The sequence below is a fragment of the Propithecus coquereli genome, unplaced genomic scaffold (assembly GCF_000956105.1).
Source record: "Propithecus coquereli isolate 6110/MARCELLA unplaced genomic scaffold, Pcoq_1.0 Scaffold869, whole genome shotgun sequence".
Taxonomy (NCBI): domain Eukaryota; kingdom Metazoa; phylum Chordata; class Mammalia; order Primates; family Indriidae; genus Propithecus; species Propithecus coquereli.
The window spans coordinates 239464-263382 of record NW_012154940.1 but is presented as its reverse complement, the minus strand read 5'-3'; the positions used below and the strand labels follow the sequence as shown (position 1 = coordinate 263382).

The 23919-nt window shown below is 62.5% G+C and overlaps 1 protein-coding gene across 5 annotated transcripts in view; it reads left to right on the top strand.

Moving 5' to 3' along the window:
* Positions 1-23919, top strand: part of BAIAP2 (BAI1-associated protein 2) — a 68580-nt gene that overhangs the window by 24011 nt on the left and 20650 nt on the right. For all 5 annotated transcript variants that reach the window (XM_012664178.1, XM_012664175.1, XM_012664177.1 and 2 more), the window contains exons 4-6: positions 16254-16315; positions 17064-17135; positions 17735-17872. In XM_012664178.1, coding sequence (XP_012519632.1) covers positions 16254-16315; positions 17064-17135; positions 17735-17872 — 272 coding nt within the window. The remainder of the gene's footprint in view (positions 1-16253; positions 16316-17063; positions 17136-17734; positions 17873-23919) is intronic.

Below are 23919 nucleotides of genomic sequence, written 5' to 3'. Positions count from 1 at the left end.
TTGGCCTGTAATTGGTTAAAGACATGAAGCTTTGTCTAGAGGCTTGGAATGTTTCAACATAAGGAGCTCTTTATCAGAGATAAACCACTGGACATAGATTTGTTGTGTAAATTGAGGACCTGCAGGTGTGTCTTGCATACCCTTAGGCCTGTTAATGGGTTACAAAGGATGTCACCAAGATGGGAGGGGGCCTGGTGAGGCATGTCTGACCTCCTTCCTCCTGGCAGGCAATTTAGTTTTAGGGTATTCCTTTGGCCACGAGGGGGTCCATTTAGTCAACCGGTTGGGGGGTGAGCCTTAAAATTTTATTTTAGTTCACAACATCTAGCAAAGCGGGCCGCCTGTCCTTCTTGGCGACTTCCTGCCCGGCTCTGCGCGTGGGGCAGGCCATGCTGCTCCTGGCAGCTGCCTTCCTTCTGTGTTTGTCTGACCCGCCCCTTCATTCTCCGGTGCCGTAGGGGAAGACACTTCCGTGGCCCTCTCTCTGCACTCTGGGCTGACAGCCCGTTAGGGCGCTATAGGACCCGTCAGCGCCGCCTGCACAGACCCTTCTCATGGCTGCACGTGGCCCTGCCCCCTTCCATTTGGAGCCTTGAGCATCGTTCTTCCTGCAAAGAGTGAGGGTCTCAGCAGCAGACCCCACCACGTCTGCCAGATGTGGACTGCTCAGAGGTAGAGCCGGCGACTCGGGAGCGGAGGTGACCTCCCGCCTGAGCGTCCCGCTCCTGAGCCAGCGCCAGGCCTGCGCTGGTGAAGCCAGAGTCGCTTTTGCTGTAAACTAGCCGCCCTCTGTGTTCTCGCCCTTTCAGGGCAGGCCAGAGGCCGGGGCGCCTCTGCCTTTGGTTGGGTCAGTCTCTCAGTGCTCACAGCTCCGCCCACGCAGCGCTCACTCTCGGGCAGGTGGCCTCAGCCTGGCAGCCTGCAGGCCGCGCAGGAGGACTGTCCTCTCATCTTTCGTTAGAGCTTTTTTCCTTGCAGTGAACAAGACTCTGCAGTTGACTCCCAGAGCTTTGCTTTGATAAGGCGAGCTGCTTAGTCAGGGAGTGGAGGGACAGCTCCAAGTTCCGGAATTTTCTCACAGCCCTTCTAATCCCTTTGCCGGCAGCCACCCACACGTGGCTGTCTGCTGTGGACTCCGGCTTCTCAGAAGCTCTCCCTGCGTCTGTGTTGAGGCATGCCTCGCTCGGCTCCAGCTGCAGGGAGCGTAATTACAGAGCGGAGCGGTTGCCTTGACAGCCTCTCTGATCTCGCGCTGGGGCGCGGCTTCCACGGGGCATCTGCTCGGCCTCCTCGCGGTTCTCAGTGCTTGGGCTGACCAGCAGCTCAGGGTGATCGCAATGCCTGGCTGGGCCCGATCTCTCCAGGCCAGTCCCTGGCATGTGCAGACATGCCCCGTCTCGGTGGCCCGGGGGAAGGCGGTCCCAGCCTGGCCGCAGGAGCAGAGTGCGTGTGCTGGTCCCAGCTGCTGCAGGGGCTCAGCTCCCGGCTGACTGCCTGGGAATCTGGGGAATGTGCCAGGCTCCTCCCCTCCCGTGTCAAGCATGTTGTCGGGGCCACCGGGGACTGGTGTGGAGGCCATAGGGCAGGGGTGTGGGGGCTCTCCTTGCTGCTGGGCCTTGGGGGTGCCCACGGGGGCTGCAGCTCTGCTCCTTTGTATTGATGGAGGGGACTGTCCAGTCTGCCTCCCCAACAACTGTCGCGGGTGGTACCTTGGCGGGGGGGTCGCACACCTGAGCACGTGTCACCTGCCGACAGCCACCTGCAGCCCAGGCCCTCTGCCTCCTCTGCCCAGGGGATAGGGGCACGGAGCTGGGCTGAGCCCGAGCCTGAGCCGGCCATGGGGAGACAGGGAGGAGGAGGAGGCCAGAGTCACGCTGCACCTGGGCTCCTGCTACAGTGTGCACGCCCGGGCAGGTGAGCAGGTAGCTCCAGTGCTCGGTGCTGGAATCACCCATGTGGAAGGAGGATCATGTAGTCTGCCTTTGGGCCTGTCCCTGGCTCTGCAGGGTGGCTGAGGTTAAGTCACCTTGTAAAGCAGTGTAGATTTTCGGGGAAGGTGGGCTGTCTAGAGTGAGGCTGTGGTTGCAGCCAGGAGGGGTACAGCTGCCTCCAGGAGAGCCCTGTGTTTCCGTGGTGTGGCCAACCTGCACACTGAGCCTGTCTCTGTCCGGAGGCCTCCCGTGGTGGTGTTTCAGGTCTGACTGCTCCAGGCTCTGCTGAGGGCGGGGCGGGGCCCTGCTGTTCCACCCTCCCTTCTCCCCAGGCCCCTGTTGTTTCTCTCCTTTGAAGAGGCCGCCTTGTACCTGCCGGCGCCTGCAGCGAGCCTGTTTGTGATCACAGGGCGTGTGTGTACTTGCCAAGTGTGCTGGGCCTGTGCTCGGGCCCTGCCATCTGCCTGGCATCCCCTGGCACCCAGAGAGCGCCAGGAGCTCCATGTAGTGCCAGCCTGAGGACAGGGGCACCCCCTGGCATCCCCACCTGAAACTGGGCTGGGTGTTAGTCACTGAGTCACTGCATTGAGGTGTGGCCTCTTGCAAACTTCCCGCGGCCTTTGGCTGCGGTCCACACCTCCTTACCTGGGGTGAGGCAAGTGTTCCAAGTGCCCGCCTTGGGAGACCGGCCATGGGATTCGGTGCCCTTCCTGTTCCTGCAGGTGCTGGCTGTTTTCTCAAGTCCGCATCACTCTTAGAGGCCTAGGCGATCCCTTCCCCGTGTGTGGGGTCTCTGGTGAGGCCAAGGAGGCTGTCTGGTGCGTCACGGCCCTTCCCGTGTCAGGCAGAGCCATCCTCACCTGCGCCAAGGTGCTGGCCTGTGTCCCAGCCTTGGGGGCGTGACGGTGGTCTATTGATGTGTCACCTCCTTCGGATCCTCATGGCGGGGCGCATTGGAGACTGCTAAGTCTTCCAAAGAGACACCATTTGGAGGCCTTAATTAGATCCCCGCAGCAGGAGTGGTGTTGGTGTCACAGCCCTGAGGGGCCTGGTCCCAGAGGCCTCCAGGGCAGCTGCTGCCTGCAGACGGAAGGGGAGCAGGGACCCAGCTGGGACCAGCTCGGCCTTTCCAGAGCAGACTCCATGCTGCTGACCTGCCTTTTGTCCCCTCCCAGCTGATGACATCAAGCGTTCCCCCCTGTTCCTCTGCCCCTCCCCACAGTAGGACACGGGCCGGGTGCCACCCAAGCAGAGGCTGGTGGAAAAGCCACCAGGACACCCAGGCCCCTTCCTGCAGATCCGTTCCGGCGTACCACGAGGTGCTCATTAACTGTGGGGACCCTCCCTGGTGAGCCAGCCCCGGGCAAGGGGACAGACGCGTTGGCCTTGAGCTCCAGTGCCCACCCTGCTACAGTGTCCCAGCTCTGCCCGCCCTGCAGGAAGCCTTGCAATGCCAGGTTGAGCTTTGCTGGGAGAGATTAATAAACGACCTAATTGGATTTGCCGTGTTCCAGGGGCGGCTCTGTGGTGGGGGGAGATAGCTCAGCATGTTTCCCTGTCCCCTCGGCGTCTGGGTCTGCTCCGAGGCGAGAATATCGATAAGGAGCAACAGCCGGAGACGACAGGGCCTCGGCCTGGTTACAGTGTTTCTGCTTCACGGGGGTTCCGTCCACGCCTGTTTCCTGCGAGTGACATGGGGCTGGCAGAGTGTGGTGGGCTGGGGCCTCCCGGCTTTGCTCCTGCTCCGGGAAGGGGAAGCTCGGGCCCTGTCCCCTGCCGGCCTGGCAGACGGGGTGTGCAAGGCCTTGCAGATGCCCTTGTCCTGTAGCAGGTGCCTTGGCCCCCGGGAGACCTGGCATCTCTGAGTATTAACAGCAGTGCATGAGGCCTGCACCTCAGCCAGCCTGTCCCAAGATGCTGGGGCCACCGAGGACTCTGGAGGCCCCAAGAAGCCACCACCAGTACTGCGGTCAGCCGCATGTCTCCCAGCTGAGGCGCTGCTGTCCCCAGTGCTCCCAGATGAGGCCATAGAAAGAGCAGCTCCTCGTTCTTCGCCCGGGAGTTGGGGACGTGCTGGCTGCAGGGTAGGGGCCTTGGGTGGGCACAGGTGCCAGGTCAGGGGCCTCTGTGGACTGGTCTTTGCCTGTCCCTGGGAGTGCCAGGGGTGTGGGTGGGTCCTGTGCACTCTCGGTGGTGCCAGTTGGTGGGAGGGTGGGTGTGTCAGAGGCACCTCGGACCCTGACCCCAGCAACCCGGGGGGAGCTGATGGCCGGCAGCCTCCGTGTGGCCTCTGCCCCCGTTTGTGTCTCCCAAGGTCTGGAGTGAGTCGGTGCCTGAGAAACCACCCCCCTGGGAGAGATGGTGCCCAACTGGCAGTAGATCCGGGAGCACAGGTGGGCGAGGCGGGTGGAGGGGCCCCCACTGTCACGAGGCGGCGTGTTCTCCACCTGTGGCACCTGGAGAGGTGGGGAGGGGGAGCTTGTGGCTCCTGTCCCTGCAGAGCAGACATCAGAGGGGTCTGCCCAGGGCCAGGACTCTGGTGGATGCTGGCCAGGGCACGGGCGAGGGAGGGGACGAGAGGCAGGGCTCAGGCCAGGACCCCTGAGTACCCCATCTCCGCAGATCAGCCCAGGGTGAGTCTGCAGAAGCCATGAAAGTGGCTGTCTGAGGCCGGGACTGGAGCCCAGCCCTTGGGCCTCTGAGCCCTCTGCCCTAGGGAGGGTCCTCTCCACCCAGTACTGCATAGGTGGTTGCCTCGGTGGCTTCTTGCCTGTGACACTGAGTCCTACTGGAGGGCGTGGGGGGCTACAGTCATGGGAGGAGTCTTTCTCAGGTTTAGGGGTCCAGATCTCAGGGCCTGGCCCTCTGTCCAGCTGAGTTCTGGCTGTGGGCAGTGCCGGGGTCTCTGCAGATGAGACAGGGGCCAGGCCCTTGCCTGGGGCCTCCCGGACCAGAGGTGTCTGTGCCCTGCGCCCCAGCCCCCTGCAGCCCCAGCCCTCGGTCACACAGTTTGCTGCTGGCAGTGCTGGGACCCCAGACACGCAGCACAAGTACAGAGCACAGCGGGGCTCGTCCCAGCACAGTGACAGGACGTCAGGTTCTGACAGCTCTGGATGGCGGGGCCGTGGGCTTTTGTTACGTTGTCCTTGGTACACTTTGTATATTGGAAGCATTTCTGATTGTTCCCAGTGGTCACATGTGGCAGTCACATCACTGAAGGACTGACCGGACCGTGTCCTGGGCAGAGATTGAACACGTGGGCACACACATCCGTGCACACGCACAGACAGTTGCAGATCCAAGAGCAACTGGGAGTGCTCATGCCATCTCCATGGAGTGCTGGGGGATAGTGGCCCTGGCTTGGGGAGTGACAGGAAGACTGGGCACTGGCAAGGAGGTCAGAGGGGCTGGGGGCATCCACGGGGTGGCCACTCCTGGCTGCCTGCCTTGCCTCGCTCACCTGTCCCCTGCTCGTGAAGATGGGACTTTGGTCAAATCTTGACGGCGGCTGGGGTCCCAGGACCGACTCCAGGGACGATCATGGGCCGTTCCAGTGTTTCTTCTCCGGCCTCTGCAGCGGGCGCCTTCCGTGTGGGGAGAGCCCAGCCGAGGGGCCCCTTGCTCTGCTGCGCTCTTCTGGAAGAGCGGGGCACGGGCACCTTGGTGGGCTCGCTCTGCCCCTGCGGGGGACCACCGTGACGCCGTCTACTCTCATGAGCCCAGCCCAGCCAGCCCATTCCTGGGTGAGGTTCATTCCGCCTCCCAGGCCTCCTCTGCGACCAGCCGCTCTTCCCCACACGCATGGGAAATGAGTCCAGGGTCCCGGGGATGACGCCACGCAGTGGCACTGACCGCAGTCGTTGCAGGCACACCTGTTCCATCATGTGGTCAGTTTTAAAGGCAGCTTTTCCTAGAAGGAAAAGAGCAGGCTGCACCCTAAGCTTTGGGCCTGGGTCTGCCCTGCCACGCCGAGGGGACGTCCAGGCGGCCTCCTGTACCTCAGTGTTGGGGTTTGCTTGCCAGGAGACCTTGGTTGCTCGTGGCCAAACAGGAAGTGGAAGTGTGGAAGGAACCCCTCTGCCTGTCAGACCTTCAGTCTCCTTGCGCACGTCAGGCAGACGAAACACATTGGGAAGAGCGGAGGCTGAGGGACGGGGTCCCAGCAGTGATGCGTTGCCAGTGGACGCCGGGGCCTGGAGAAGCCCCAGCTGCCTGTCCGCCTGTGCTGCAGAAGCCGGGCTCAGCCCCGGCCACCCAGCCAGTGGGGAGAAGGCATCAGATTAGCCAAGTCCTGCCAAGCCCCGTGTCCACTCCACATCTCTCAGGAGCCCTTTGAAGCCCTCACTCCAGCCACCCTGGACCCATGGCCTCTGAACCTGGAGCCCCAGGGCACGACTGGGACCCTGGAGTGCGTGAGCGGATGTCGGTGGACCCAGTCCGTTTGCAGATTTGGCTCCAAGGCCCGAGGCGGGTCTGAGAATCCTCCACCCGGACAGACTCCGGGGTGCTGAGGCCACTGCTGGTCCAGGGCCCGTCCTCGAGGAAGAGGGAGTAGGGTGGTGGCCGGCAGCTCCTGGGTGACACAGGTGCCCCTCAGCCTCTCCCTGTGTCCCTGTGAAGTCCCCTCCCCAATGTCCAAGATCTGATTGTTGGGCCGACATTGACTTGAGGTGACTCTTGTGACTGTTTTGTTGCAGAACAGCCTGTCAGTGAGCAGTGCTGTCCTATCGTCACCATGACAATGCAGCCATCGGTGTTCCTGTTGGTTACCCCCCTTCCATTTTTGGCTATTCTGTAGGTGGGAAGAGAACCCTACCTCTCCCCAGGAAAGGCTGGTGGCTGCAGGGCAGTGGAGAGGAGGGGTGGGGTCCCTGGGCTCTGTCCCCTCTGCCCTGCTGGGGACTCTGGTAGCTGGAGGCCAGGCAGCCTCCTGGGCTCTCTCCCCCTGCGATGATCCAGGCATATGCTAATGAGCTCTGCAGGTGCCTCTGGGCTCTGGAAGCCACCAGAACAATTGAGCATTATGGATATTTGCTCAGGAAGGCTCCAAGGTGCTGCCAAGTTTGAGCAGCTGACCCCTTGGCTCAGAGCTCCTCTGCCACCAGCAGAGAGAGGATAAGTGCTCCTACACCTCCTGAAATGACAGAAGTACCCAAGAAGCGAGTGTTTGAGAGCCCCAGGTGTCCACTGGCCAAGAACACCGTAACCACGCAAGGGCGCCAGGCACCCGCCCGCTGGTCTCCCTGAGCCTCTGCTGCAGGGTTCAAGTGCAGCTCCAGGACCCAGGCTCAAGAGCGCGTCACCTGCAGGGTCAGATGCCTTCTCACACCCTGTGACGCCATCTGGTCCGCAAGAACTATTCCAGCACGGTTCTGCCATCTGAGGCTGCCAGGGAGGTAGCGGAGAAGGCAGTCCTAGTGGGGTGGCCCGTCCCCTCCTCCCACACGGCACACACATGCCCAGGAGCACGCAGCATCATGGCCTCAGTCTCGGCCACGCTGGTCCTGCTCCTCCTCCTTCTGGGCTGGTGGTCAGATGCCAGTGTCAGAGCCTGGGCAGGGCAAGGGTTCCCAGCAGGCTGTGGCAGCTGTGGTCCCCCTGGCCGGCTCCAGCTCTCAGAACCTTGGGAGGGGCCCGCTGAGTCACCTGCGTTCCACCTGCCCAAGGGCCGACACTCCCTTCTCCCAGGCTCCTGGCCTGGAAGGCCCCAGGACAGATTGAACAGGCCCCACCTTGGGGAGGGTCCTCCCCCTGCTGGCCTCTCAGGCACCCCCGGCAGGGCAGAGTGGCCCTGGCCTGGCCCACTGAAAGTCGGGAAGTGAGAGGGTCTCCGGCTACCCCTAGGTTCACACCTCACGGCCTCCTGAGCGCTGCTCTGGGTCTGGGGATCCCTCCTGCTCTGATGCCCACACTTGGCAGTCTGACCGCGGGACCCGAAAGTGCCAACTTCCCTTTGTAAGAGCGTGACGTCCTACTCCTGCTTCCACGTGGGCCGTGGCCTCACGGCCACCACTGCGGCCGGCATTTCCTGAGCTCCGGCCCCCCTGACGTACTTGGGGCCCAGCAATTTTGAGGGAGGCTGCCCTTCCTGGGAGAGCTCTGGCAGGTGGTGACGCTGGGGCCCGCGCAGCTTCCACTCCCCCCGTGTCTGACCACAGCCGCCCTCGCTGTCCTGCGAGCTGTGTGGGGCCCTGCTCCTCGGCGAGCCTGTGGGCTGGGGGCTCTTCCCTTTTTCGTTGTTTTTTGCCCATTTTTCCTACCCGCGTCACCCAGTGGAAGGGGCACGAGGGGGGCCCGTGGCATCAGGGAGCCGCCGTGTCCAGAGCTCCTGCTGTGGCTATTTCCATGGGAAACAAGCAGACGCTCCAAGCTCTCTCTGGGGCAGGCTGTGCTGTGGGTCCCCCTGGCTGTGAGACCTATTCCTGGGGCCAGACACAGGCATCCACACTTTGCGGGTGAGAAAGTGGCACCTGCTCTCTACCTGGCCCCTCCCTGCAGGCCCTCCCTGGACCACGGGGCCCCCACCTTTGCAGGTGAGGATGGATCTGGGCCAGCCTACATGCCACCCTGCCATCTTTTTTGCTGTCTTCTGGATTCATGCTTTTCTCAGCCTCGTGTCATTTACAGATTATAAGAACGTGTGCACTTTCTGGGGCCGGGGGGGAGGGTCTGAATCTTTTTTATTTTTTTAAATTTTAGAATATGGAGGTACAAACATTTTGGTTACATATGATGCCTTTGCTCGCCCAAGCCAGGGCTGCAGGCGTGCCCGTCCCCCATGCGGTGCGCTCTGTATCCATCAGGTCTGAATCTGTAACGAAGTCAGCGAGGGACTCGTCTCAGGTTGAGCAGACCGAGGACTCCCAGTGCTACCTGGTGCCCCCAAGGCTGGTTAGCGCCGCCTCCTGACCCTCGGGAACCTGTTTGTTACCCATCTGTCTCAAATGCTTTTGAAACAATGCTGACTTAGTTTTTAAAAACGAGAAAGAAACCAAAGGGAGGGAAGGCAGGGTGACTCTCGATGAGCTCCTGGATTGGGAAAAGCTCATCCGGGGCATGACGGGGCCTCTGGGGACATTGATGTGGATGCTGATAAGCGCAGGGCCAGACCCTCGGGAGCGTCAGGGCGGAGCCAAAGATCCTTGCTCCTAGGACGCAAGCTGGTGCGTGGGGGGTGGGGGCAGCGTCACAGCGTCTGCAACTAAATCTCAGGTGGCTCAGAAGAAAGCGTGTATGTGTGTGCGTGTGCATCCGTGTGTGTGCGTGCACCCACACACCAGAAAAAGAGCTGGAGTGAACGTGGCACAGGGTCATGGCCGGGGAACCCGGTGAGGGTGAATTTGCCGCACTTTTCTTGCAACTTTTCTCTAGGTGTGGAAGGTTGGGCTGGGAGGAGCATGTTTGGCCAGTGGGGACTTGCAGCCTTTGATCTCCCTGCTGCTGACCCAGGGCCCTCTGTGGGGACGGAGTGTGACTGCAGAACCGCCTCGGGCTCACCGCAGAGCCTTCCAAAGCCGTTAAGTTCCCGCTGGCCAGCACTTTGTGTCGTGGGGACTTCCCGGGCTTGTAGGATGCAAGCAGGAGGCCAGGGCTGCACCCAGGCCAGGGCTGGGGCGTCTCATTGCCCCGCCCTGCTCACCTGCGGTCTCTGCCACAAGCAGCTGCCAGCATCCTTTACACAGCCTGTGCCCCGGAGCTGGTCCCTGCCCTCCGGGTCCTCCCCCGACACCCCACCGTACCCTGCGTCCCACCTCAGTGGCCTTCCCAGGCTCCCGAGCTCACCAGTCAGCCACCATGACATCACCGGTGTGGAACCAAGTCCCCAAATGTGTGTAAAGCCATCTGAAGACACCCCCCACCCCCACCTGCCGCCTCAGGTAGGCTGTGCCCTCCACCCCGCTCTTTCCTGAAGCTCTGAAGCACCTGAGGTGAGTGGCTGGTCCTTCTCTGTCATCTGCTGCTGTCCGGGCAGCGTCCCCACCTTTCCCGTGGTCCTGACCTTGCCTGGAGGCTCGAGAGTGTCCCTGTGTGTGCCTCCCTCAGACCTCCTCTGAGCCTTGGTCTGGCTCATGCTCTGGAGCCCTGCGCCCTTTCACCTGCTCCCCGTACCTCTGAGCCGGCGCGTGGCCGCGCGCCTGTGTGCCCACAGGTCCTCTGGTTTCTGTCTTTCCCTCTGTGTTGGCTCACTCAGGACCGTCTGGTGCGTCAGGTGTTCCTCGGTCCCACCCCTTCCCTCGGTGGGTACGTTTGGCCCGGCAGGCACTGGCCAGCCCGGCGCTCCCACTGCTGTCCTGGCACCGAGGTTCCTGCCAGGGTCTGTGCGTGTCTTTGAGAGTGTGCTGGAATGTCTTTGTAGCAGCAGTAAAACAATGCACGGGCCAAGAAGCAGAGGGCACCGAGCTCTGGGTTGCCTCTTGCCCCTCATCCCAAGGTTTGGTGGAGCCAGACCCCGCCAGGGTGGGGGCAGCCAAGGAGAAGCTCCCCCAGAGTGTAGCCTGAGGGGGTGCGGAGTCACCCAGACCTGCAGGGGTGCCGGCCTTCAGGAATCAACTCCTGTTAGCGGTTACAACTTTGATTTATCTCATTCCTGGTTTTCTTGCAGTGGGTTAGCGTTAGCCTGGCGCAGAGAGGGAGTGGTCAAGGGGAGAAGTGGGCTGGGCTGGGCGGCTGCAGCTGATCTCAGAGGAGGGAGCTCATCGGGAGCCTCTAGGGATGTCCTGGGCTCTGACCTCCCCTGGTGGTCACAGGCGCCGGCAGGGCTGAGGCCACGGTTTGCTCTGCTCCCCTGGGCTCTGCTTGTCCCTGGCTGTGAGCAGGTGTGAGGACCTTGAGAACACACAGCAAGACTATTGTATGCAGGTGGCGCTTACGCTTATCATAAAACTGCTTCTTAATGAGAGCTGTTACTCAGCACTGTTCATAATAACCCCAAAGCAGAAACCACCCGGGGTCCATGGATAGATGGATGGGTAGCAAATGGTGGCATATCCACGCAAGGGAGCATCACGCAGCCGTTAAGGGAGGCCTGGCACATGCTACATGCTACGACATGGATGGAACTTGAAGACATTATGCTCAGTGAGAGAAGCCAGACACAGAAGATCACCTGTTGTGTGATTACACATATGTGAAATGTCCGGAACAGGCAGATCCAGAGATAACATGGGGATTGGTGGTTGCCAGGGGCTGGGGCGGGGGGCAGTAAGGAGTGACTGCTAATGGCTGCGGGTTTCTTTATGGGGTGATGAAAAAGTTCTGGGATGAGGACAGAGATATTGGTTGCTTAACCTGGTGAACGTGCTACATGCCGTTGAATTGTTCACTTTAAAAGGGTAAAAATGGTGAATTCTATGTTAAGTGAATTTTATCACAACCTAAAAAAGCAAAGAGCCAGGTACTGGGCCTGGGCTGGGCCGGGCCCGGAGGGCTCTGCCGGGATTCCAGACAGGAGCTGGGATTGGCGGGTGGACGGGGCCCGCTGGCCAGGTGCCACCCCAGCGGAGCAGACACAAGGACAGATGGGCCTGCTGGGGCCGCGCGAGGGGCCTGGCGCCACTGCTCCCTGTTAGGCCCCGCCTGGCGCTGGCGCTGTCTCCTGGCCCAGCCCGGGTCCCGTCCACTACACGCAGACCTGGGCGCAGGTGCCGGCTCCTGGGCCATAGCTGGTCAGGTCACAGCCGGTCGTGCTCAGGGTGGTGGTGACCGTCCCGTGTTGTCCTGTAGCCACACAAGACACATCGGCCTCTGTCAGCTGAACGTCCCCTTGAGTTTCACAGGCCAGGACGGGCCAGGCTGGAGTGCAGGGAGGTGACCTGCACGCCCCACGGGTCTGGTGGAAGGGCAGTGTGTGTGGACGTGTGTGAATGTTGCGAGTACATGCTAGTGTGTGCTGCAGTTTGCCCACGTATTCGGTGTGTGCATATGTGTGTGCGTGTACATGCAGGTGCGTGTTCTGTGTGTGGCAGCCTCCTCATGGCCTGCACCCAGGGGCCCTGCCTTCCCCCAGGGGTGGGGCCGCTGCCGCATGGGCTCTTGTCACTCTGAGGCAGAGGTCGACGTTACTAACAGCACCAGGAATCCTTAAAGCTTAGGACCGATGCAGGTGAAGCCTGAGGTGGCTCACCAGGGCTGACCTGGCTGCCTGCCTGACGAGGAATCCGGGGGAGGGTGTGGCCTTGTTCTCAGGGAACCTGTGTATTTTCTGGACTTCTGTCCAAATGAAACCCATGGCCTGTGACACCCACATGTGCCCCCTGGGCGTCACCCCTTCCCCACTGCCAAAGTGGGCAGGCTGACCCCAGCCCCGAGACACCCTGAGCCAGCAGCGCTCCCTGGGGTCCTGTCCCACCCCCAGGAGCTCAGGGCTTGGTGACTCATCCCCCCCCCTCGAGCGATGGGGACTTCCTCCCACCACTCTTGCTCTCCCCCGCGGGTGCCCTGAGGTGTGGTCGCCTTCTCTGGGCGGGCCGGCTCTCAATGCTGCTTTATCCTGGCTCACTCACTGTTTGTCCTGGCACCGCTGCGTCTTATCTTCCATTTGAACTGGGTTGTTCGGGTTTAGGATCCATGGCCTGGCTTCCCAGTGGGCCAGTGGTATCGGGTAGGAAGCTGGCAGCCGCCTCCTTCCCCCGCAGGTGGGCCTGGAAAGGTCTGACCGCTTCCTGGGAGGGAGGGTGGAGAGGGCCCGGAACCCCAGAGCCCCGGAGCTGCCGCTCACGCACCCTGACGCACGCTCGCCCCAGAGCGCGGTGCCCACAGGCTCCGAAGCCCTTCACCACCCACCTTCAGGATCCCGAAAGAACACAGGGAGCAGGGACGAGGCTGCTGCTTGCTGGTCCAGCAGAGCCCCAACCTGATCTTGAGGTCTTGGGAGCCTGTGCTGGGCCCAGGGTCTGGTGTGGGTGGCTGACCGTCCCTCCGGGGGTTAAGTGCTGGTGGCTGCACACGCGTGTGGCCCCCTGCAACTGCGTGTAACATGCAGAAAACCCCCATGTAGGCTGATTCTGCACAGCCTCTGGCTTGAAGCTCAGGGCATGTGCTAGTCTGCGCAGCCATGCCCGGGTGTCCCATGGGCAACTGCGCAGCGTGGGGCCGGGGGTCTTGGCTGGCCGGACACTGGGGTGCACATCTGGGTGCCGAGGAAGCCCAGGTGGGTGGCAGCCACCACCCCTGTAGGGTGTCTGACACTGTTCCCTGGCCATAATCCCTTGCGAAGCGGCACATCCTCTTCAGCATGAGCGGTTCCTTTTGCGTAGGATTTGCTGTTTGATGATTTTCTTCCAAATGTTCTTCTGGGATTGGCTGCTTGGAGCCTTTTAGGGGAATACGTGTTTTGCGTCAGATCCTAACGTGAGCTTAGAATTCGGAGCCTAAGGCTATGACGAGCGCTGTGGCATCCGCCGTGGGGAGACTCCCAGCAGGGCGCGGCCATTTGCGTGAATGCAACATGGCTGCCTGCCGTACCTCTCATTGATGCACTTGCGGGCCCCTGTGCGAGAGGCAGGTCGGCGCCCTCGTGACGGCTGTGTACGACATGCAGACGCTCCGGACGTGTGGACACACCATGGGCGAGGATGGTGTTGGCGAGGCCCAGGGCTTGAGCAGGTTCCCTGCACAGGCCAGACCTCGTGCCCACCGTGGTCACCTGCTGCCCTTTGACCCTGGTTGAAGCCGGGTCCCGGATGTCCTGGGAGCCTGAGAGCTGGGAGTGGGGTCCAAGACCCTGAGTCACAGAGCACAAACCACCCCAGAACGGCTCCCTGGGCGGCTCCTGAGTGCAGCAGCAGTGGCGTCGTCCTGGGGGTTCACAGAATGCCGGAAAGCGCAAAGCAAAGCCAGCCCTGGCCTGCCTCTCTCGCAGCCCTGCCGTAGTGTGGTCTCATGCCGCCTGTTCTCCTTTCTGAGCTCGGGCAGGTCTGACAGCTCAAGGCTTCCCTGGTGTGCGCCGGTCTCTGGACTCGCGGGACAGGGCACTGCTGGGCGGTGGCCTCCCAGCGCACAGACGGGGGGCTGCAGGGCTGAGTGGCAACGTGCACGTGCTGGCCGAGAGCCGAGGGTCCCTCCCCGCGGGGTCTGTGCCGCCAGCCTCATGCCTGTCTCCTGCTGCCTGGTGGCTCGAGTTTGGCCCTGGCTTCCTCTCCACCAAGGACGGGGATGGGGGACTGAGCTTCACGCCCAATTCTGTCCCCGTCATCCTCGGCCCCTTCCCTGCATGCCTGAGCCTCTGGTCCGGTGGGGTGTGGGTGGGACGTCAGCATGTGGTTTACCGCTGACCACGTGAGGTCTCAGTGCCATCCCAACAGGAGAGGCTCCTGCAGCAGCGGTCCCCTCCCTGTGCTGTGGTTCCTGGGGGGCCATCGCTGCGTCCCATCCCACCTGGCGGTACCAGGCGCACTTGGAGCTGGTTGCAGTGGTTGTAGCTGGTTGGAAGTAATCCCCGGGCGGGGGGACAGAGCACGGGACAGTGGATCTGGGTTGGCATCCGTGGAGGTGCTGGGTGTGCTGTGGCATTTAATAGGTGTTTTGTGCCTGGCAGGGCCGTGGCCTGGGGGTCCGCCTTGCTGCTGTGTCTCCCGCCTTCCCTCCCTCCAGGCTCACAGGCCAGCGTGGTCCCTGCGAATGCGTCCCGTGGCAGAGGGCAACAGCAGCGGCGGCTGGAGAGTGAAGGGAGACTCGCGCTCACACCCCTGTCCACACACAGAAGCGTGCCTGTGGCACACGCGCACTAACTCACAGACGGACACACGATCACTCACACTCTCGTACACCCTCGAACTCAGACTTACACGCACTGGGTCACACTGTTGCCCCCAGGGGTCCGTCCACCACGCTCTCCTTCAGAAATGAGCAGGAGGGGAGTCCTGCTCCAGACAGCACCTGGAGGACAGGGGTTGCCAGAAAGCGTCCTGCCCTCGAGGCAGTGACGGTCCCTCCTGCGCTGTGTCCACAGCACGTGGTCAGTGCTTGGCCCTGAAAACAGCCGCTCAGCAAGTCTTTGCCGCTCAAAGGAGCGTGGCCCACACCACCCAGTTCTTCCCTCCCTCTGCAGACAAGGGATGGAGCCATGTGCCCCAGAGGTAGCTCCCTTGTGCCAACAGCAAGGGGCAGATGGGCAGTTGTCATTGTTCACTTCTTGTCCCAAGTGGTGCTGATTTGGGGGTGGCTTGGTGTGCACAGCTCAGCTGCGCCTCTGCAGGTGGGTTTCTGATGCGGCTCACTTGGCACCTCCGTGATGTGATCACACTTGCTGGTCTCGGTGGCCATGCCTCAGACGGAGTCACGGCTGTGCGGGAGCTTTGGGAGAGGGAAGGCGGGAAACGCCTGGCCGGGAAGGAAGTGCGGGCAAGTCCCTCAGCCCCCTCCGGTCCCGCTGACAGGGAGGCCAGGCCCCTGCAGGGAGATTGGGGTGGGGGCGGCTCTGCCTGACATTGGGTTATCCCAGACACCCATGCCCCCAAGGGGCCCACATGTGGGTGGCCCTGAGCCGGTCTTGTTGACATCTAGGCTGGAAATAGGCTCCGATTGCTGCGACGGTTCTGATTTCTTAATCCGCCTTTTGCAAATGGGCCAAGGAGACATCAGTGTCCCTGAAGCATTGCCGCTCGAGGACAACGTGCAGGAAGCGAGCGCTGTGCCGAGTGCAGCGCGCATCCCTGGGGCTCTCGGGCAGCTACTGGGGAGTCAGCCTGGCGCAGCAGGCCGCCCTGGCCCACCTGTCCCCGAGCTGTGGCATGGGTCCAGGTCCTCTTTCTTTCCTCGGACCTGGGTGCCGAGGCCCCTCAGGTCAGGGAGCGTCACAGCCTGTCCCCAGGCAGTGTCCCTAGGGGAGGTTTGTCCACCCTGCTTGGGGCCCACGGGACCACAGGCCTGGGCTCCACGTGGGTAGGTCAGGAGTCATGGCGTCTGTGAGCCAGATGCGTGCGAAGTCGGGTGTTCACGCTCACGGGCTTGCACCCAGAGTGGCGAGTGCACACGGGGGCTCTGCCTGTCTCTCGCCTTTGTCCTGAACATCCACTCCCATGCACACACTTGAGGTCCGTCCCGTGCATTTGAGATCCTGAGTCTTTTGTCACTGGAGAATTCTGTTTCTCTTGGTATCCCCTCCCCTACCCCTTGCATCTGGCCCTGGCACCTCCAGGCCCCTCTGCCCACGGTCATGGCTTTCTTGGGCAGCAGATGGGACTTTGCTGGGCACAAACCTCCGGCAGCCCCAAGACCCCACAGCCCCTGGCATGTCCTGCCTGTCGGCCTTCAACCCCGGGCTGGGGTGGGCGGTGGTCTGGGACGCTGATCCCTCCCTTTCCTATTGTCCTGCCTTCCCAGGAGACGTGCTCTTCCAGATGGCAGAAGTCCACAGGCAGATCCAAAACCAGCTGGAAGAAATGGTGAGTCCTGCCTGTTGGGGTGGCACCTGGTGGGGGGGCAGGTATGGGTGGGGCAGCTGCTGCTGGCGTCAGTGGAAGAGCTGGCTGTGTGCTGTGGCCATGTGTCCACTTGGGGACGTTTCATGTTGTGCAGCCATACTCAAGGCGGGGAGGGACCCTGGGCTGAGGGGCACAGGAGGACCCAGGAGAAAGGGCTCGAGCCAGACCAGGGTCTCGCGAGCCACAGGCCCCAGCAGCAGGGACACAGCAAATGCGGGCTCAGGGAGAGTCCTGGTCACAGCCGCAGCCGGAAGCCGCTCCCGTGGCTTGATGAGGCCGGAAAGTCAGATTTCCTCTGGATTTTCCCGACTACAAACATAGGCAAAGCAGATACTGTCCCTGAACCAGTGTCCCCAGACCAAAGCACGCTTTCTGGCCACCAGTTTGCAGCATCCAGTCTAAAGCTGGCGGGGGGGTGGGAGGCGGGAGGTTGCTGGGGTCCCCCCAGTTTCTGTTCAGGCCTGCGGCTCCTGTCCCTCGTCCGGGTGATCAGGGGCTGTCTCTGTTCCCCGTGTGAGAAACGGAGCCCGTGTGGCATCGAGGGCTGGGTCTGATGGCGGCTCGCTTGGCCCCCCGGCCACGTGGGCTCCTCGGTCAGGCGGCTCCCTGGCACGTCAGGGCACATGGGGACTGTCCACGCCCCCACCCTGTCTCCTGCCCGGGCCGTGTGCGGGAGCTCACTGCTGATTCGCTTTCTCCCCACGCCCAGCTGAAGTCTTTTCACAACGAACTGCTCACGCAGCTGGAGCAGAAGGTGGAGCTGGACTCCAGGTACCTGAGCGTAAGTACCCCTGGCCTGGCCTGCTGGGCCCCCGCCCGGTTCCCCGCTCTGCCTTTAAGTCCTTCCCTTAATGCCCGTGCGAGGCCGAGTGCCCCTGGCGTGCCCCAGCTGTAGCCCGTGGGGAAGCCCGTCGACCACGACAGCCCAGGTGCCGAGTTCCAGCCAGCCCCGCATGGCCGCTGTAGTGAAGCGGACGCCGCACGGGCTCCTCTGACCTCTGTAGTTCAGTGCAGTTCTCCCGGCCCCGTGGCCGCTCCCCCTGCAGCGAGAGACCACGGGGTCCCGTTGGCGTTCAGTGCGCCAGTCTGCGAGAGCTGTCTCTGGCTCTTGAGGTGGCGGGAGGCTGAGTCCCGGCTGCCTTTCCTGAATCTGGCTTTCCTTTCTGGGGAGCAGAGAGCTGTCGTGGGGCCAGCAGAGGCTTCAAGGTGGTCCCCCCACCCTGGCCCGCCCGCACGGACTGTTAGCTGAGCCTTTGCCCCCCATCCTGCAGGGCCGGGCCCCGGCGGCTGCAAAGAGCCAGGAAGGGGTCGGGGCTGGTGAGTGGGGCTGGGCTGCGACAGGCTCATGGGCCTGTGTTTGTGTTTTTGTTGGAATCTCAGGCCGCACTGAAGAAATACCAGACGGAGCAAAGGAGCAAAGGCGACGCCTTGGACAAGTGTCAGGCTGAGCTGAAGAAACTCCGCAAGAAGAGCCAGGGGAGCAAGAACCCGCAGAAGTACTCGGACAAGGAGCTGCAGGTGAGCCCCGCGCACGCGGCGAGGGCGTGGCCTTGCAGCCCCCAAGGCGACTCTTCCGCCGTGCTGGGACTTCTTGCCCCCCTTCCTTAGCAAGCGGGGGAAGGAGAGGCGCCCCCCGTTTGCCCACAGCACTGTGCCGCAGGGGGAGGACACCGGCCCCCAGGCGTGACTGGGCGGAGGCAGCCTCTGCTTTCCCGATAGGTTCCAGAGCAGCAAGCACCCAGCGTCCCAGAGCTGGCCTGCAGCCCCTGCCCTGCTCGCAGCAGCCACCTCCCAGGGGTGCTAGAAGGTTCTCTGCCAAAGGAGCAGAAACCCAAATGAAATCCTGCCACCCTGGTCCCTCTGGGCTCCTGCCCAGGAGTCAGGCACAGACGGTCACTCTAGTGCACTTGAGGTGGCCCCTGGGGCTGGCCGGGCATCTCAACAGCCACTGTGCCCCCCAGGTGGCATCGGCGGCTCCAGAGAAGGGCCAGCTGTGCCGGCATTCCTGCTCTGTGCTGAGCAGGCTGGGACGTAGGACAGCGTGGCCCACACAGGCACGACCCAACACAGGTGTGCACCAGAACCCGGGCCAGTCACCTGGTACAGACCAAGCCCAGAAACCTCTGAGGTCAATGGGACACCCGGTTGTGTGTAACTCAGGTGGAAGCTTCCAGCGAGTGCCCTGGACAGGCGTGGCCGGAGCTCTGAGTCCAGCCCTGGCCTCTGAGGCCCCACCCTTCCTACGGCGTGCCAAGCCCGGCAAGCCCCACACAGCCCTGCCGTGTGAACACGTGTTTGAGTGTGTACCCAGAAGTCCTCTGCAGAGTCTGTGCGCCTCGCCCACGTCAGGCACGTTTTCCGCCGTCTTTGTCTAGATCCTTTTTATGACCGGCTAGGACTGGCCCTGGCCTGTCACACCTGTGAGTTGCCACCTGGAGCTGTTCCGGATGTTGCTCGAGGAGCCTCCCTGCCGGGGGTGTAGGGCTGAGGAGGAGGCTGAGGAGGGGAAGACTCGGACAGCGACATACCGCACGCCGGGTTTTCTTTTCCTCTGACCCACGGTGTGTTTTGTGCTTTGCTTTCTGAACGCCAAGCAGACGCGCCGCCGCCTGGGCAGTAGCCTCCTCGGCACAGGTGTGGGCACTGCAAGTGCGACTGTGGTTGGCCCCGAGCACCTGGGCCGGGTGTGACAGCTTCTCAGAGGGTACCTTCTGGGGGTTAACTTGGTGGCCCAGGGATGGGGCTCAGCTGGGGTGGCTGGACGGCTGTACCCTTCTCCTCGAGGTGCTGTGGGATTCTTCGGTAACGGCCTTACCGAGGCCACAGTTCACCGTTTAAAGGTTCCAGTCCGTGACGCGGAGCATACTCAGCTGATTTCGGAGCCCCAGGGCCATTTGCCCCGCCCCGCCCCACCCCACCCCACCCCGAAATCACCAGCCTGCTTTCTGTCTGGGTCACCTTGCTCTGACCATCTGTGGGACCGCACACTGTAGCATATAGCTTGCGTGCTGGCGTCTTGCACAGAGTGCAGCGTTTCGGGGGTTACCGTGTGGTAGCGTGTCAGTCTGTGCAGAGTGCAGCGTGTCAGGGTCGCCGTGATAGCGTGTCAGTGTGTCACTCCCTTTCCTTGTCAGCATCAGTGCTTCCTTTTCCTACCTCGGTGACATTCCGTCATTTGCATATGCGAGGCTCTGTCCTGCCCAGGTTGTGGTCCCCTCCCTGGCACAGCTGACCCTGCCCTGTCCAGGTTCGCTGGAAGCCACTGGAGGAGTGTCCTGCTGAAGACCAGAGGTCATAGCCGGGTGCTGACCAGGTGTCCTGAGGCTCGGGAAAGGCCCGGGCTGAGCAGGGCTGGCTGTGGGCCCGCGGCATCCCTCCTCCCCTCCCGCGCAGCCCGGAGCCCCACAAGCCGCCTGCCCTCTGGTTTCTGGCCGCCTGCCCCCCTCCAAGCCTCTGCTCAGCAGAGCCCTGACGGTGCTCCTGGCCGCTGCTGCCCGTGCCGCTCTGCCCCAGGTGCGGGCGCCTGCAGAGCCCCGTGGGTGGGGCTTGTTCCTGGGCTGTGTGCTCTGCCCTGGCTCCTTGGACCCGTCCCATTCAGGGAACGGGGAAGGGCCACTCCTTGCAGACTCCACCTGCTTGTTTGCCGTGTGCTCCCAGCCCTGCGGGGACCTGTGTCCTTTCCATGGGGCCACCTCCAGTGCCTCAGTGGTCCCGATTGACTGGCCTGAGGGTCAGCTGACTCGAAGCCACCTGGGGCTGAGTGTGGAGGTGACTTGGGGCTCCTGGTCCGGCTTCAGCTTCTGGGCTTCGTGGTCTGGGGAGGCAGGGGTGGCAGCCCAGGCTGTGGGTGAGGGTCCCGCAGGCGCCAGCAGCAGACGTTTGACAGCAGAGCTAGAGCGGCCAGGGCGGGGGCCATTCGGGGGCCTACAGGTGCTCTCGGATGACAAGCTTGGGTGACCCCAGGTTTGGGAATCAGCCGAGGCAGGACTGGATGTGCCAGCTTTGGGCATCTTCACAAAGCCCCTGCCCTGGCCCTGGGAGGCTGGGCTTTCTCCCATCCAAGTCCTAACCAGGCCCGACCCTGCTTAGCTTCCGAGATCAGACGAGATCGGGTGCGTTCAGGGTGGTTTGGCCATAGACAGGCCAGGCTTTCTGAGCTGGGTGGAGGATGAGGGTGTCGTGTCCTGATGCGTGAGAGCTGAAAGCCTGGGGGAGTCGGGCATGATGGTGGCATTTCCGTCACAGTGCCTGCCTGGCCGTGATTTGCTGAGGCAAACAGTCCTCTCCGCACCGTGGGTGGGCCTGGGGAGAGGGCGGCAGGGGTGGCAATACAGGTGGCCCGGAGCGTGTGCCGTGGGGGTCCGTGGGGGCGGCTGGGAGAGTGGGTGTGAGTTGAGTGCAGGCTGCCACGGGGGCCTCACTCGGTGTGGGTGCGCGTGGCCCAGCGGCCTCTCTGGAGAAGCCCCTGCCTGGCTGCAGTGATGCTCGGTGAGGCGCCCTCCCGCACCCTCTCCTTGGCGATGTCCTCTGCTGACCCTTCTTCCCGAGTTCGAGGGTCAGCCATCCCCCTTAGCATGGCCATGCAGCCTCCGTGGGGCCGGGTCCCTGCACCTGCCAGGTGTCACCCTACCAGCCACCTCCGGCTCTTCCCGAGCTGCCTACTGGCTCCAGGACTTGGGGCAACTCCTCATTCACTGCGTGGCCTGCAGATGGTGCCACCCAGGCACAGCCCTGAGACCCTGGGAGTCGGATTTAGGCTCCAGTTCTGTCTCTCATGGATCATGTGGCCGTGGCAAGCTCCAGAGCCTCTCTGAGCCTCGGTTTCCCTGGTCGTGAGGTGGACCACTGCTGCCCTCTTCCCTTCTCTTAATACTGACTGGGAGGGCCAAGCTGGCATCCACCCCTTCCCCTGTGCCCTGCCTGGGCGCCTCTCCTGGGGCACACCTTCCCTGGCTCCCTGGGATGCAGTGCTTTGACCCTTAACCACCCAAGGGTTTTATTTTTGTGGTTTTTTTCCAGATAACTGAGTTCTTCTGGGAAGTGCTGGGGCCTGTAATTCTCTTGGGTCCCACTCGGTGCTGAGCACAGTCTGGTCACAGTCGATAGCTAGGAAGTGCTCAGTTTCAGAATTTCTGTTTTTTTGTTTAGAGACAGAATCTCATTCTGTCACCTGGGCTGGAGTGCAGTGGCGTCATCACAGCTCACTGCAACCTCAAACTCCTGGGTTCAAGCCATCCTCCCACCTCGACCTCCCAGGGTGCTGGGATGACAGGCGCAAGCCACTGCACCGTGTGTGTCAGAACATTTCTTCAGGGTGCGGAGCAGCAAGGGCCGCTTCCCGGTGTGTTTTGCTCACTTCCCCAGTGGTGTGGAAGTCCAAGTTCCTCACTGCATGTCGGGGTCTGAGGGGATGGGCACGTGGTGTGTAGCTGCCCTGGGTCCCTCTGAGCGGCGTGGGAGGCACGCTGGCTGCTATCTTGGGGTGGGTGTGCCCAACCTCCCCGGCATCCTGGCTGGGATGCCCTGCCCACCCCATCTGCCCCCTGGGGCTGTCCTACTGGTGCTCAGGTCTGACTTCCACTGCAGGGTGTGGTCGCAGAGGGCTGAGCAGGGCAGGGCCCGGGGGCCTTTCGTTGCTGGCCACTCTGTCCACTTCTGAAGCAGAGGAACACCTGGGCAGGTGAACTGAGTTGATGGGCTCCGCCCCCTCATGCTAGCCCTGCCCCTCCCTGAGGCTCCACCCCTTGGTGATGGCCCCGCCTTCCATACAGGTGGCCTCACTTGGACCTGGGGCCTAGGACATCAGCGAGGTCCTGGTGTTTGCGGGGAAATGGCCTATTTGAACCCCCTCCCCCCACCATGAGGAAGTGCAGGGCTGTTGCCCACGCTGGGTGCCTGGGTGTCGGCAGCAGCTGTCACGATGCTGGCCTGAACTGGGGTGCTCCAGCCACTAGCCCTGCCAGCTCCCAGCTCTTGGAGCCACTGACTCCCACACATGCCCCTGGGGCCACGGGAGACCCGAATTGTCCCCATCCCTGAAGCAGCTGGGAGAGACAGACATGCCCACACCCTGTTGGGCTGGGGGTGGGAGTCTGGCCTGTCTGGCTCCGGGGCTGCTCCCTCGAATGACCAGGAGGGCGGTGCCTGCGCTACTGGAAGTGGGAGGGACCCCATGCCGTGGGGTCCCGCAGCCCATGTCGGGCCAGGGTCAGGGAGACACAGAGGCCGTGATGCAGTCCCCAATCTGTCCTGCCTATGGTGGCCTTTCCCTGCCCCCTTGGAGACTCTCATGCCTCCGGAGTCTCTCCAGCTCTATGGCCCCACCCAGCAATCCAGAGCTGAGCTGGACCCGCCAGCGGTATAGCTGAGTGGGCAGTGGGTACGGTGGAGCTGGTTAGGGAGCTCTCTGGTCTGGGGGGGGGTCCCGGATCCCATGGCCAGCACAGCAACCCCACCTTGGGACTGCCCCAAAGCTGGTGCCCTGATGCCAGCTGCTCTCGTTGGAGGAGAACGGGGTGGTCTGCACCTGGCCGATGGAGTCCATTAACTCTGGTCTTCCCGGGTTCTACAGGTAGACGTGCAGGTGCTGATGTGGGCTCCCCCAGCACCCGAGAGGTGAGTGGTCTTGAACTGATTGCTGGGAGCCCCGTGAGCTGCGCATGTGCAGAGCGTCCCCGTCTCCCAGGAATGGGAACTCACTGGGGGAGTCGTGTGGCTGTGAGCGTGGTGGGGGGGCCCAGGCCCCTAGAGCTTGTGGGGGCCAGGCCTATGCCCCAGGGACGCCAGCCTGGCAGAGGCCTCACACATGCCACCTCTATGCCGGGCTTGGCCATGTGATGGTGACCAGACCTGAGCTGAGGACAGCCACGCCCGGAGGGCAGGCACTGCCCATGGCTGTGGCAGAGGGCAGAGGTGGGCTGCTTGGAGGGGTCAGCCAGACCCTGTCCCAGAGAGCGCATCGTCCCTCTTGTCAGCCTGCAGTGGCATCCCGTGAGCAGGGCTGGGCCGAGGAGCCTGTCGACCTCAGGAACTGCTTGTAATTGAGACTGTGTTTTGGGATTTACACAAAAAGAATTAATTTTAATTATAGGTCAGGGAACAGGAGCTTAGAAGCATTTGGGGCGCTAACTAGGACGAGAGAGCTTTTATACAGAAGTTGGGAAGGCGTGGGGAGCTGTCCTGACCGCCCGAGGGCTGTGGGCTGGCTGTGCCCTGCAGTCCCCAGACATTGGGTCATCTGTGTTTGCCGGGCCAGGCACCGACTGCGTGGGGGGCAGAGGGCACAGGCGGAGGATGTGCCGTGGGTTTGGGGGTGTGGGTTACAGGCTCCGTCCAGCTCTCCCTTAGGAACAGAGGGTGTCTTAGGGGGGCTCTCAGAGACCCAGGAAGCAGAAGCCCAGCCTGTGCCCACCTCGGGGACGGGGAGAATGGCCAGGGCAGGGGACATCCACATGCCCCACCTTGCAGGTGAAGTCCATGGTGGAAGGGCAGGGTGGTTCACCCCTCCTTGGGTTGGGCCATGAGTCTGACATCACATGGAGGAGCGGGAGCCCCTGCCCACCAAT